Source organism: Diadema antillarum, unplaced genomic scaffold (assembly GCF_040938485.1).
Source record: "Diadema antillarum isolate AM-2024a unplaced genomic scaffold, OU_Dant_1.0 seq00000386_RagTag, whole genome shotgun sequence".
Lineage (NCBI taxonomy): Eukaryota > Metazoa > Echinodermata > Echinoidea > Diadematoida > Diadematidae > Diadema > Diadema antillarum.
The window spans coordinates 3,457,366-3,469,689 of record NW_027271384.1 but is presented as its reverse complement, the minus strand read 5'-3'; the positions used below and the strand labels follow the sequence as shown (position 1 = coordinate 3,469,689).

General features: G+C 37.7%; 1 protein-coding gene across 1 annotated transcript; it reads right to left on the bottom strand.

The window, feature by feature from the left end:
* Nucleotides 1-3,399: 3,399 nt before the first annotated feature.
* LOC139731849 (uncharacterized) lies at nucleotides 3,400-10,734 on the bottom strand. The gene is made up of 3 exons (XM_071642724.1): nucleotides 10,646-10,734; nucleotides 8,639-8,923; nucleotides 3,400-3,875 (listed from the first exon to the last, which is right to left on the bottom strand). Exons 2-3 carry the CDS (start codon nucleotides 8,919-8,921, stop codon nucleotides 3,400-3,402), a joined length of 759 nt encoding a protein of 252 aa, XP_071498825.1. The 5' UTR covers nucleotides 8,922-8,923; nucleotides 10,646-10,734.
* Nucleotides 10,735-12,324: the final 1,590 nt, after the last annotated feature.

The window sequence follows — 12,324 nt, the reverse complement described above, 5'->3', positions numbered from 1 at the left end:
TTTGTTTGTCAAGATATACACGTACATATAATCACTTATAATTCCACATCTTTGAATTGTTGGACATACAGATTTACAAGCTAGCTTTTATGTAGGCCCCATCATATTTCTGTTATTTCCTTGCGGCACCTTTGTATCATGATTATGAACATTAACATTTTTGTTTAGTATGTTCTTTTTTTCCACTCAATCGAAAAACATGGCTGTATACGTTTTCTTTTCTTACTTTTTGTATAACTTTTAATTATTTGTGTAATTTCTTTGAGAAAAGAGGAAATCTGAAATGAATTGAATGCAATGTGAATTGATTTAAATGTTCGCAATATTTCTCTTCTGAAAACAGGTTATAGAGAGATTACATAGGAGGTAAAGCAAAGTTATCAAAGATTGCAGAAAACAAATACACAAATAAGCAAAAATCATATGGCACCAATAAATAGAACATGGTGCTACCTAGCGTCAGTTATAGAACACACACCAAAAAAGAGAGAAAAAAAATGTTCACTAGTATGTCCAATGTGACTGCAATGTTCATATCCCATAAATTATCTTTCCTCTTCGCTGTGTCTCTTCCTCTCTTTTTATTCATTTTTTATGTCATCCTGTCTGTCCACTATCCCTTTCTCTTCTAGCCACCCGTTGAACCATGTGATATGCAATATCAATTTGTGTTTGTATCTATACGCCTTGACATGTAATCTTTAGATTTGCTCATACAAACCCGCACATATAGAGCAACCATTCAAAGGAAAACATGACCGTATATACACTGTATGTATGACAGGTGCAATCCAGAGTTGACTGCAACACACATTATGTGTGTTAGTTGTCGAACGAGTGGTTTCCACGCAAGATCTAAGGCAATATAGGAATATTATAACGAACAGGAATGTATAAGTTCAACATAACCTCCTGCCGTTTCTAGTATTTTAACGTATAAACGTGCTAACATGTTCAAGTTTCCCCTCCACATGTCATGTTCACGTTAGTATTGACAAATGAATTAGAATGAAACAAACAAAGGTGAATTAAAGTTGGAATATGATACCATTCACGAAAAACATACCCCAGAGTACATACGTGGGCTATCATTTTAATCATCACTCCTTTACCGTGATTTTGCACTGCTGCCTTGTTTCAAGATGGGTGTTTAGACTTTTCAAGGGAACCTGTCCATTGATACATAAGATTATACAGTGAAAACTTGTTTTCTTTTATTTGAGTGTGCAATTTTCTATTTGCGAAAAAGTCACATCGTCAACAAATTTCGAAGCAGATTCTTATATTCCTTGCAGTTTTCAAAACATTATTATTTTGATTGCAATGTGTGAATGGAACTTCATAAGTACATAAACCAAAGATAACTTATTTCATTTTGCTTATTTCTGGCAAGGTAGCCAATATCGTGAGGTTGAGTATGGGTGAGAAGCTCTCGTGAAATCATCATTGATTATTTTCAGCATGCCTTATTGATCAAAGAGAATTATGGGTATGCTTATAGTGTACCTTAGAGTAATGTGCACATGACTGTGTCTGTTTGTTTGCCTGTGCACATTGTCATGGACACATCTGCAAGAATGGTGAATTGGCAATGGCAGGAATGATATGAATGAGCATGTGTGGTGATTGTCCTGTGTTTGTGTGTGTGTGTGTGTGTGTGTGTGTGTGTGTGTGTGTGTGTGTGCGTGACTGTGTATCTGCAGAGTTATTCAATTGTATTAAAATAAAACCTGAGGGCTGAAGGCACGGGGAGGGTTGGAGGGGTGAGAGCATGTTGGCGTTGTGTGGGTGTGTCTGTGTGTCTGTGTGCATGTGTGTATGTTTTCTCGCAAATGCATGGCTTCGTTTTTCTCTTTTTTATCGAAAAGCAATAAAATATGCCCCGTTTTGTGTTTTTAGGCAAATTATCTATTATGTTCCCGTTTTTCGGGCTTTTTGCGAGGATATATGCTAAAAAAGCGGATTTCGTTTCCCTTGTTAAAAGAATTAGAGAGTAAGTTTGATATTCGCTTTCACAATGTTGGTGTTACTGCATTTTGTCCTAATTAGTGTAGGATGAACGTTATTTTGTACAATGTTTGTGTGTAATGCAGTTTGTCTTTGTATGATGTTTTGTTTTTGTTTCTGCGAACATTTATGTTTATGTGATATGAAATTGAAAGAAATTCGAATAAAGAATTATCAAAACAATATCTGAGTTTTTGTCTTCTTGGGGTGGTAATAGCCCCTGCTCTCTTGCGGTATTAAAGTGCAAGTACATGTAGTTTGATTACAGGTAAATTGTGACTCGGAATAAATCATTTTTGTTTTGTTTTGTTTTGTTTTTTGCTCATGTACCATTATTTTCATTTCCATTGAAATTTCTTAGGGAAACAAGGGTCTGTAATGTCAAAAGACACGCAAACACATGCACACACATGCACAATAAAAATAGAGGCACCCACACATACGTTTACACACATGTAAAAAATAAAAAGACAAACATAATGTGTAAATAGGCAAGGGTTGAAATGGTTTTTTATCTTTATTTTTTTATTTATTGACACATTCATACACAAATGAGCATAACTAACTTCGGGATGTCGTAAGAACTTACAAGAGAAATGTGGAAAATGTGTGAGTATATACATGTACTTTTTGTTCAATAACCAGTTTGGTTGATAGAATAATTCTTTCTGGGTTGCAAATAAGAAGAATAGTATGTCGGTTTGTTGTTTTTCATCAATGCGTCACGAAAACATCAATTCTCTACTTAAAATATCCAATCTTATGTCCTTCAGTACTATCCCAGAAAACACTGATTTTGCAAGAACATATTTTACTCTTAAAATAATTATCAGATAAGATGTGAATATAATGCACTGTGCGTTGAAAGACTCTCAAAAACTAAGCCAACGTCCCTTAGCTGCTTACATCAGAATTACATTTAATCCTTTTTTTTCTACCCGTCACAATGATTTTTACTTCCCTAATGAAATACGTACTTATCTTATACAATGTTATACCGAACTTTACCAGATGCGGCTTACCTAATTGAAGGTGAATAATGAGAGACTTTTATCCAATGTAAAAAAAAACCGGTGATGGATGCATGCGCATGGAAAGCCCAGAATGTAATGGAGAAGCAGTTGACTATTTGAACCATAACGTCATTCCTATTCTCATCAGGCAGTTTTAGTGGTCAAACAGAATCATTTCTCTCTATCTATCTATCTCATTTTCATATCCTAATATAGTTTGATGACCACAAATATATATGCTGGAAATTGTAACGAACGCAGTAACATAACTGAAATTAAGAGATGTCTTTTAAAAATGAAATTCCCCTATGGTTGACCTTTGTTTGTTTGTTGTTTGATTGATTGTTTGTTTTTATTACACGAAGAGAGGTAGAAAGAGCTAGTGCTCCTCTGTGTAAATGTGTCCATACACCGATCTCACCAGCACAAAACTTTCGCCGTCACTCCCCTGCTTAACGATGAAGCTTCTATCCGAGTTATCTGCGATCTGAGCGACGGGCTTACTCTCGAAGCCGTCTGAGGTACTACCACTCTTCTTGAAAGCGGAAACGGCCACGCGCCCCCATGGCGTTGGAATGCAACAGTATTGCTTTGGCGGCAAGACTCGAGTTGTCTGAGCGTTGTTTTGGTCGCGGAGGATGACCCGCAAAGTGTGTAAGCTGGCATTATATATATGAGACTGGTGCTGAGGTAGCAAGGAGCTGACCATGTTGACGATGTCTCCAAGACCTCTGGATCCAGTGGACTGGGCCGATGGCGTTTGATTAACATGAATTTCTGGACGCGTCGAAGCAGTCGCCTGTTGAGAAGTGGGCCTCGCCGGTTTTGTCTCCTTTGGCCTGATCTCTTCATCACCTGGACAGGGTAACAATTATAACGACAGAGAAAAAGTGAAGGTGATATGATAAATAGATTAGTTTTCATAATTTTCATAATTCATCAGTGATTTCCACTGATCAGGTACTAGCCATCCCCTTTAAGAATGGCAACTCTAACTGGAATGGGAACATTAATCAGGAAACTGGATACTATGGCAATAGTCATTCAAGCAAATGTTGCTACCATATCAACTTTTTTTATGAAACGGGACCGAGAATGGGTCCAGGGCAATTATCCCCTGGGCAACTTTCCCGGACCCTTTCCCTGGCCTTAATCCTAATCCTAATCCTGAAACTACTCGATCCTAACCTTTACCCAAACTCCTATTTAAACCCTAACCTTAATCTTTACTCTAACCTTACCACTAACCAATGTTTAGCCGGGGGGGGGGGGGGGGGGGAGGGTAATTGCGCGGATACGCCCAGAATTAGACCCCGTTTGCAGTGCTGGGCTGGGTCGCGGCTCGGCCGCGGCCGGGCCCGTCTTAATTTCAGTGTAAACACGCAAAAGGCCAAATACGGGGCCAAAATTGGCTTCGCATTTGGTCACGCTGTGGAGGAGGTCTCGGCCGCGGCTCGGCCGCGGTCGAGCCCGGCCTTTTCTCAGTGTAAACGCAAACTGGGCCAAGTGCGCGGCCAATTTTAGTCTGGCCTCCAGACCCTCTGCGCGCAGTATTAAGCTATTCAGGATATTAACCCCGTCAACGTCAAAAACTAGTATAGTTCAAGGTGGTTTTGTCCTGCAAAGGATTTTTCCTTTAGCAAAGGCCTCTGCCCAAACGGCGACTTCGTCGCCACGGAATCAAGTTGGCAAAGGGTCTGAAAACCAGACTTTACCAAGTTGCGTTCGTTTAGAAGCAGAGCGCCACAACGACAAAATATTGAAAGGTTTGAATTAAAAGCGCGGCCGAACCCGGCAGTGTAAACGGACAATATTGCGGGGCTCGGCCCCGCAATTCTCCCTATCGCATATAGCCGATATCAAGCGATATCACCTTGAGATACCGATATCTGATCGATCGCTCTTGGGACGTGCACTTCCGGTTTTGCGGTTTGACCCTCGTCACGTCTTCCATCTATAGATATTTTCCATGATTTCGTTGTTTTGCATCATCGGCCCAGCATTCATTGGCCGCTTTGCAGAAGAATCCCATTCATCAAAAAGTTACAGATTAGAAAATAACTCTATTATTCGACAGATATAAGACAGATACGAACTGTGAATACTAGTACTTCGGCGTTCAATGTGCATAAAAGCGTACATTTACACATCGCGCGTTCATAACCTGAAGTTTATCCCAAGAATCAAAGGTAAAAAAATAGAGCGCCACACGCGTTCAGATTCGGAGAGCTATATGGGATAGGGAGAATTGAGGCTGGGCTCGGCCGCGGCCGAGCCCAGCCTGTAAAGCCCAGCACTGTAAACGGGGTCTAACATATTTGCCTAACGGCCGCGTCATAGGATTAGCGTCGTACATGGAAAGCTCGGTAATAAAGGACCATCGAGCAAACGTGCCACCGAGGGCGTCAGCTTCGAGGCCTTTTTGTGTTTGCTTTTTTTTTCATTTGCTCTTTCCTCAAGGTGGCTAAATCTACATGTTAACGAATATCCGTGCAGCATTAGTCCCATGGCATTCTATAGTCGTCTGTGCGTCTATTATCCGAACGTCCGAGTACTCCGAACTAACAAGTCCATCTTATTTAAAGGACAAGTTCACCTTCATAAACATAAGGATTGAGAGAATGTAGCAATATTAGTAGAACACATCATTGAAAGTTTGAGGAAAATCAGACAATCCGTTCAAAAGTTATTAATTTTTGAAGTTTTTTTGCAGTACCCGCTGGATGAGAAGACTACTGCAGTGTATGAATAACTTAGATGTCACATGCGTACAACAATATAAGGAAAATATAAAGAGAATTTCACAAAATTCCATCTTTTGAAAAAAGTTTACATTCCCCTGACTCGTTACCGATAAATGTTATGGGTAATATTATTCCCCCTGCCTTTAGAAAGAGGCAAGTCAATTGCTCTTTTATTATGCGAAAAAAGTGAAAATATGTTGAATTTTCTTTTATATTTTCTTTATACTGTTGTACGCATATGACTCACAAGCTGTAGTAGTCTCCTCATCCAGCGGTTCCAACACAAAAATTTAAAAAATTCATAACTTTTGCATCGATTGTCCAATTTTCCTCAAACTTTCACTGGTGTGTTCTACTAATATTGCTGCATTTTCTCAATCCTTATGTTTATGAAGGTGAACTTGTCCTTTAACGTGAGCTAAATTGGTAAGTGCATGATGGAGGTTTAAATATCTTCACATATTGTTATCGTCATGAAATTTTTAGCAATGCTATTGGCAAAGGCATTTCACTATGAAAAATGAAAATATCTCACGGTTTCACATCTGATAGATTTACAGCACTATTGATAACCATCAACATTTCAAAACTTTAAAATGGTTTTGCCTTTTTGCGTAACTTTTTTTTGTTTTTATATACTTGGTAATGCGACAATTTCAGCCTTATGAAATGAAAACGAAAAAGGACATTCTTGCGTTCAAAAAGAAAAAGAGAACATGTACTGAGGTATCATACTATAATTCGAGCAACGTTTGTCTGTCTGTCTGTCTGTCTGTTTGTCTGTCTGTTTGTCTGTTTGTCTGTTTGTTTCTCTACTCCTCCCAGGTCCTTGGTCCGATCTCCATCAAACTTAGTGGGTATATGCATGTTCACCGCGAAATTGCCCTTATGGGGTTCATTTTTGGGAAGGTCAAGTTCACTGGGGTCAAAGGTCAAATAACTGTTTTTCGCTACTCCTCCCAGGTCCTTGGTCCGATCTAAATCAAACTTAGTGGGTGGATGCAGGTTCACCGCGAAATTGCTCTTGAGGGTTCATTTTTGGAAAGGTCGAGGTCTCTGGGATCAAAGGTCAAATAACTGTTTTTCGCTACTCCTCCTAGCTCCTTGGTCCGATCTCCATCAAACATACGCAGTAGTGGGTGGATGCAGGTTTACCGCGAAATTGCCCTTGAGGGGTTCATTCTTGGAAAGGTCAAGGTGACTGGGTCAAAGGTCAAATAACTGTTTTTCTCTACTTGGGATTCCCCCAGAAATATCATCAATGGGGATTTCCCAGGTGTAGGCCTACTTATATGGGGATTCCCCCAGAAATATCCTCTATGGGATTTCCCAGATGTAGGCCTACTTATGCTTCCAGCAAGTTTGGCCAAGATCGGACCAAGGAGTAGAGCGAAACAGTTATTTGACCTCCGTTGACCCAGTGACCTTGACCATTTCTGGGGGAATCCCCATAGAGGATTTTTTGGCACTGGCTGAAGTCAAACAAACTACTGCGATAACTTCATCATAGCCCCCCCCCCCCCCCCCTATGCCCACTTCGGCTGATTTAGCACTCCACGGATACATTGACTTGTAGCTTGTGATTATGATTACCTGTATGTAATAAGTTGTCATACAGTCTTCCATGGCTGCCATTTATAGACCATAAACGTACCTATTTAACGACATATTTCATATCGCTCGATACGATGTTGAGATGTCCTGTAAAGTTAATTTGATTTGATTCGATTTTTGCATTTTACACAAAGTAAATCTAAAATTACAATATATAATGACATTATATGAAGATTTTGTTCGCAAAAACCGATAAGTCCATATTTGCCAAATGGAGATATTTGCGATTAAAGGTCAAGAAAAATAAAGAGAATAATGAGAAAATTTTTGCTTCTTTTGACCATAACTACAAAGAAGTACCTTTATAATAAGTGACCAATATATCATTTATAAGGTATTATTTTGTACTTTATGACAGAGACCGTACTTCAAAATCTTCAAAAATGGTCTTATCGGTTTTTGTGAACAAACTCTTCATAAATATACATATATATATATATATATATATATATATATATATATCATACATTTGAAATATATGTATGGGCCTATACCAAGGTAGAGATGTGTGAATTATAGTAACACAAAAACAATAATTCAAAAATCATCAATCATTCAATCAAATTATGTCGAAAAAATAAATGGAGACAAAACTTTAACTTTAAGCGAAAATATATGGTCAACTTGTGTATTGTAAATTATTGTGCATGCTACTTAATCAAGAAATAATCATGTCTTGCTGTATTAGATACCAAAGATTATGAAATAATCTATGACATGTAAAAGAGTTTCTAAAATTTTCTTTAGTTGATGTATAAATATGAATATAATAGAAATGTATGTGTTCCTCTAACGTTCTAAATAGCATTATCACTATTATCACTATCATTATCATTATATTAGGTATATGTTTTCTTAAATTTGTCCACCCTCTGTAGAAATAAAATTTGTAAGACCGCAACTGCAAGCTGATCTACATTATTCAAAAAACAATATCTGGGGGGGGGGGGACTAGCAGGAATTGAACCTCTAATCTTCATTAACTGCTTTCCCTTTGGTTCCCTTTTTCCCGACATTATTATGCTTTAGAAAAAAAAAAGAACATGCAGATCCGCAGTTACGGTCTTACAATGTTTCTTTGTACGGAGGGCACAAATTGAAGAGGAAACCCATAACTCATATCTTTACCCATATGCGTAAAAATCCCTTGCATTCAGTGATAACGATGTAAATGATGATGACCATAGAATGTTCCAGTGACAGTGATAGCTACAGACAACAGATGTTTTTATGCTGGGCAAATTTGAGCGAACTATTTACATTTTCGCAACTGGTCACCCAGCTGACGGAGTCCACTCTTCGTCAAGATGTCAGCGAGAGTTTCTCGAGTGTTTTCTACCGTGGAGCGGTCATATTGCCAGCACACGAGAATGTCTTTGATGGCATCTTTCATGTCAAGCTGATGCTTAGTTTTTACTTGCTCCAACTGCGCATAGCTGATGCCCAGATTGGTGCCCAGCTGTTGGTAGAAAGAGGGCGCTATTCGTGCTGCAAGATTTTCAAGCTCGACCTCGTCGACTCTGCGTGGGTAACGTGTTGCCATGGCTAAAAAGGGTCAGGAGTGAAAATAATAGACGCGTTTCTGTTCTCTTGATGTTACTGTCATGAAAATCGTCATTGTCGTAATAGTCATTAGCATTACATTATTCGGGTACCCCGTTATTCTTGTCCCCTATTCTCGTTCTTTTTTTTTCTCCACCTTGTTTTGTCCTTATCGGTCAAATGACATTTAAAATACATGAAAGTTTTACGCTACTTATTTGTCATGTGTATATGTGTTCTGCTCCTTCAATTAAAAAATAAGTAGAATTATTCCAAGCCGTAATGTTCAGAGGTTGTTTTCTAAGTCAAGCGATTTGTTTATTGAGAAACGGTCTCCTCCACTTGTATACTTAAAGATTGCCGTCATGAAATAAATGTATTATTTACATCATAATGTACTGAGAGCTCCTGTTTATAATTATGTCCATGACTCGTGAATATCTATGATATTGTCGAACTTATTTTTGTTGTATACAAGAGGAGAAAAAAGTTACTGAAACTAAAACTGAAAATGAAGACCAAAGCAGTCAGGAATACAACCTGATATAGCAATATTTTGAATATTGATATTGTTTTGACATTAGAGTGCCAAAATAAATATCAACGTTATGATAATTGTGTTATTCCTTTGATTCAGCAGAAAAAAGACTATGACCGTGGATGATATACATTTCTATCAAAAATAGACATATACACGCACTTTATCTGACATTCACACTCAGCCACACTCATACACTTAACTTTCAGCACTGTAATACAAATCCCATTTAGACAAATAATTAATATCCTCACTCACATTTAAAAAATACATAGTCAGTTTTATTTGACCAATATGAATATAAAATTATGCATATATATATATATATATATATATATATATATATATATAATTATATATATTGAAACAAGAAAGGGAAAACTGACCAGAAACAAAACGTTTTCACTATATATATGTATATATATATATGTATATACACACATATATATGTATATATATGTAATACAGGTGTGTGTGGGTGTGTGGGTGTGCTTTAGAATCACTTTTTCATTGAGACGATTTAAACTGAGCATAGGCAGATTACTGAAAATACAAAACTTTTACCATTTTTGGAATACCATGGGGATACATCATTTTAAATGACTAATAACGATTCTTTATACACGAAGCGGCAATAAGATCTTCTGGCATTGAGTCAATGATACGAGAAGTTATTCGGGCACTTCGCCCGACATACGCGACATCCCTGGCAGGGAAAGATGGCGTCACACTGTCATGAAGTTGGGAAAAGATGGCAAACGAAATTGGAATTTGGAATGTTCTAGTTAGACCCGAACTTGATCAAGAGCCAATCAACAGCTGAAGCAAGTAGCAACCATTGTATAATCTTATGTTACTATAGCCTGAGAAGCTCCATGGAGATTGGATTATAATATGGCTGCGGCGAATGTCCCGATGTTTACGCGGATCAGAACCGATTGAAAATGCCCTTTATCAACTTGCTTCCACACGAACTCGCTGAACGAAAATGTAGTCACACCTATTTTTTTTCTTTCGTGGTCACAAATATATTTATCGTGTGTTCATCGCTGCTCAACTTGGGGAGAGTGTGACGCCAGTGACGCCACGGTTATGCCTTACACATTGCTTGATAATAGGAAAATAAGCGCTCATCGCACGGAATGGACACATGTATGCATGAATTCAGAGCAAATTGAATAACTTACTTGGTAAAATGACACGAAGTATGCCACTTGGGCATCACGACTTCACGATTCTACCAACAGACACAACGCACCACCTGTGATAAAATGCGTACGTTCGAAGTCCAACATTATGAACATGATGGAAAGCGGGTGAGGGGATCACATGGTTACCCTAGATGAGGTACAGTTTCGCTTCTGTGTTTGAATATCACACACGTACACACACACGCACACACTCACACACACACACACACACACACACACACACACACACACATACACACACACACACACATACACACACTAAAACACAAATAATTTTGATAACGAGATACAAGGTGTACATGTAATGACACACATGGACATTACCATACGCATAGCCATATTAATTTTCTTGGAATAGAGTTATCAAAGTCCATTATGATAAAATCAATATCAGTAGACTTTGGTTCCGCAAACACAGATAAAACAGTAAAATATTTTTCATTACTGCCTCGTGAATTACTGGGATCTTTTGCGCACGTCCACAAAACACCATAAAATTCACCTCAATGTTCATTCTGTTTTTAGGACCACTGTGTGAATTACACAAAACGGTGAGACAAAGTTGTCACGCATTGTAGAAAACAGCAATACATCCGTTCTCAGCAAAAATGATTGATTGATTGATTGATTCTGATTTTATTTCTGAATTTCTTTTTCATACATAGATGAAGTACAAAGTCAATCGAACAAAAAACCTTGAGCACAGTCTAAATTGAAACTGATAATTGAAGCAAATAAATGATTTCATTCAAATAGTCAACTTTCTCCTGATACAATTTAAAATGAAAATAAATTTTTTTGGGTATAAACATAAGTCACAGTATTATCTCTTGCTCGAAGACAAATTAGGCAATTCCTGATGTACAGAAATTCAGGAGACCATCGTCATAAGCAAACGCTTGACAAGGACTATGGCCTCAGAAATGATTGTCTAAACAATACAACATTGTAAAAATATAACATAATAAGTCACCACTCACTGAGTGGCGATAAGGAGAGGGGCGGAAAGAATGAGGGGGAAAAGTGCTGGTGCAGTGATGTGGTTTATATACCGAAAAAAAAGAGGTTACAGCCTTCGGTTAGAAATCTTGTACAACAAGACATTTTTAGAAGTGGAACTCGACGAATTTCTTACTTTTTTGATAGAGGTGGTTGTGCTCTGTGACTGTGCAGTTTGTGTGTTGAAACACGTGCTTCCTTGTTTAATACCAAACTATCTCCCTTCTACTGAAGGGGACAATCCGTTAAAAGTCTAGATCGTTAAATTTTCCATTTCTAGATTGAGAAGACTACAACATTTGTGACATTTTTGTTTTCATATTGTTACCGACTTCCAGCTTAAGTAGTATGTATCCCCCTTTTTGCTATTGTTGTTGTGCTGTTTGTTTTCTCAACATTTACCACTTAAATACGAAACGATAGTTTTAAAAGATAACTTACATAGATTTAAAAAGATAATTCTAAAATGTGTGTTAGGGATAGAAACAGCCAATGTTAAAATGTTCATCAGTATAATCAATGTTAAGTATTGTTACATAAAAAATGTAAACATTAGTTCAAACAAAATTGTTTCTAGTGTAAACCATCTACAGCTATGGTTTATTTTGAAAAAATCGTGATATCTCTTAATATATTAAGCTTTATTGCCAAAAGAA

What these genes read in the sequence shown, in the direction of transcription:
- LOC139731849 (XM_071642724.1), bottom strand. Translation starts at nt 8,921, where the DNA reads ATGGCAACACGTTACCCACGCAGAGTCGACGAGGTCGAGCTTGAAAAT. An exon ending in GGGTGACCAGTTGCGAAAAT is followed by an intron (nt 3,876 to 8,638) that starts GTAAATAGTTCG and finishes TACCCTGTCCAG; the next exon opens with GTGATGAAGAGATCAGGCCA.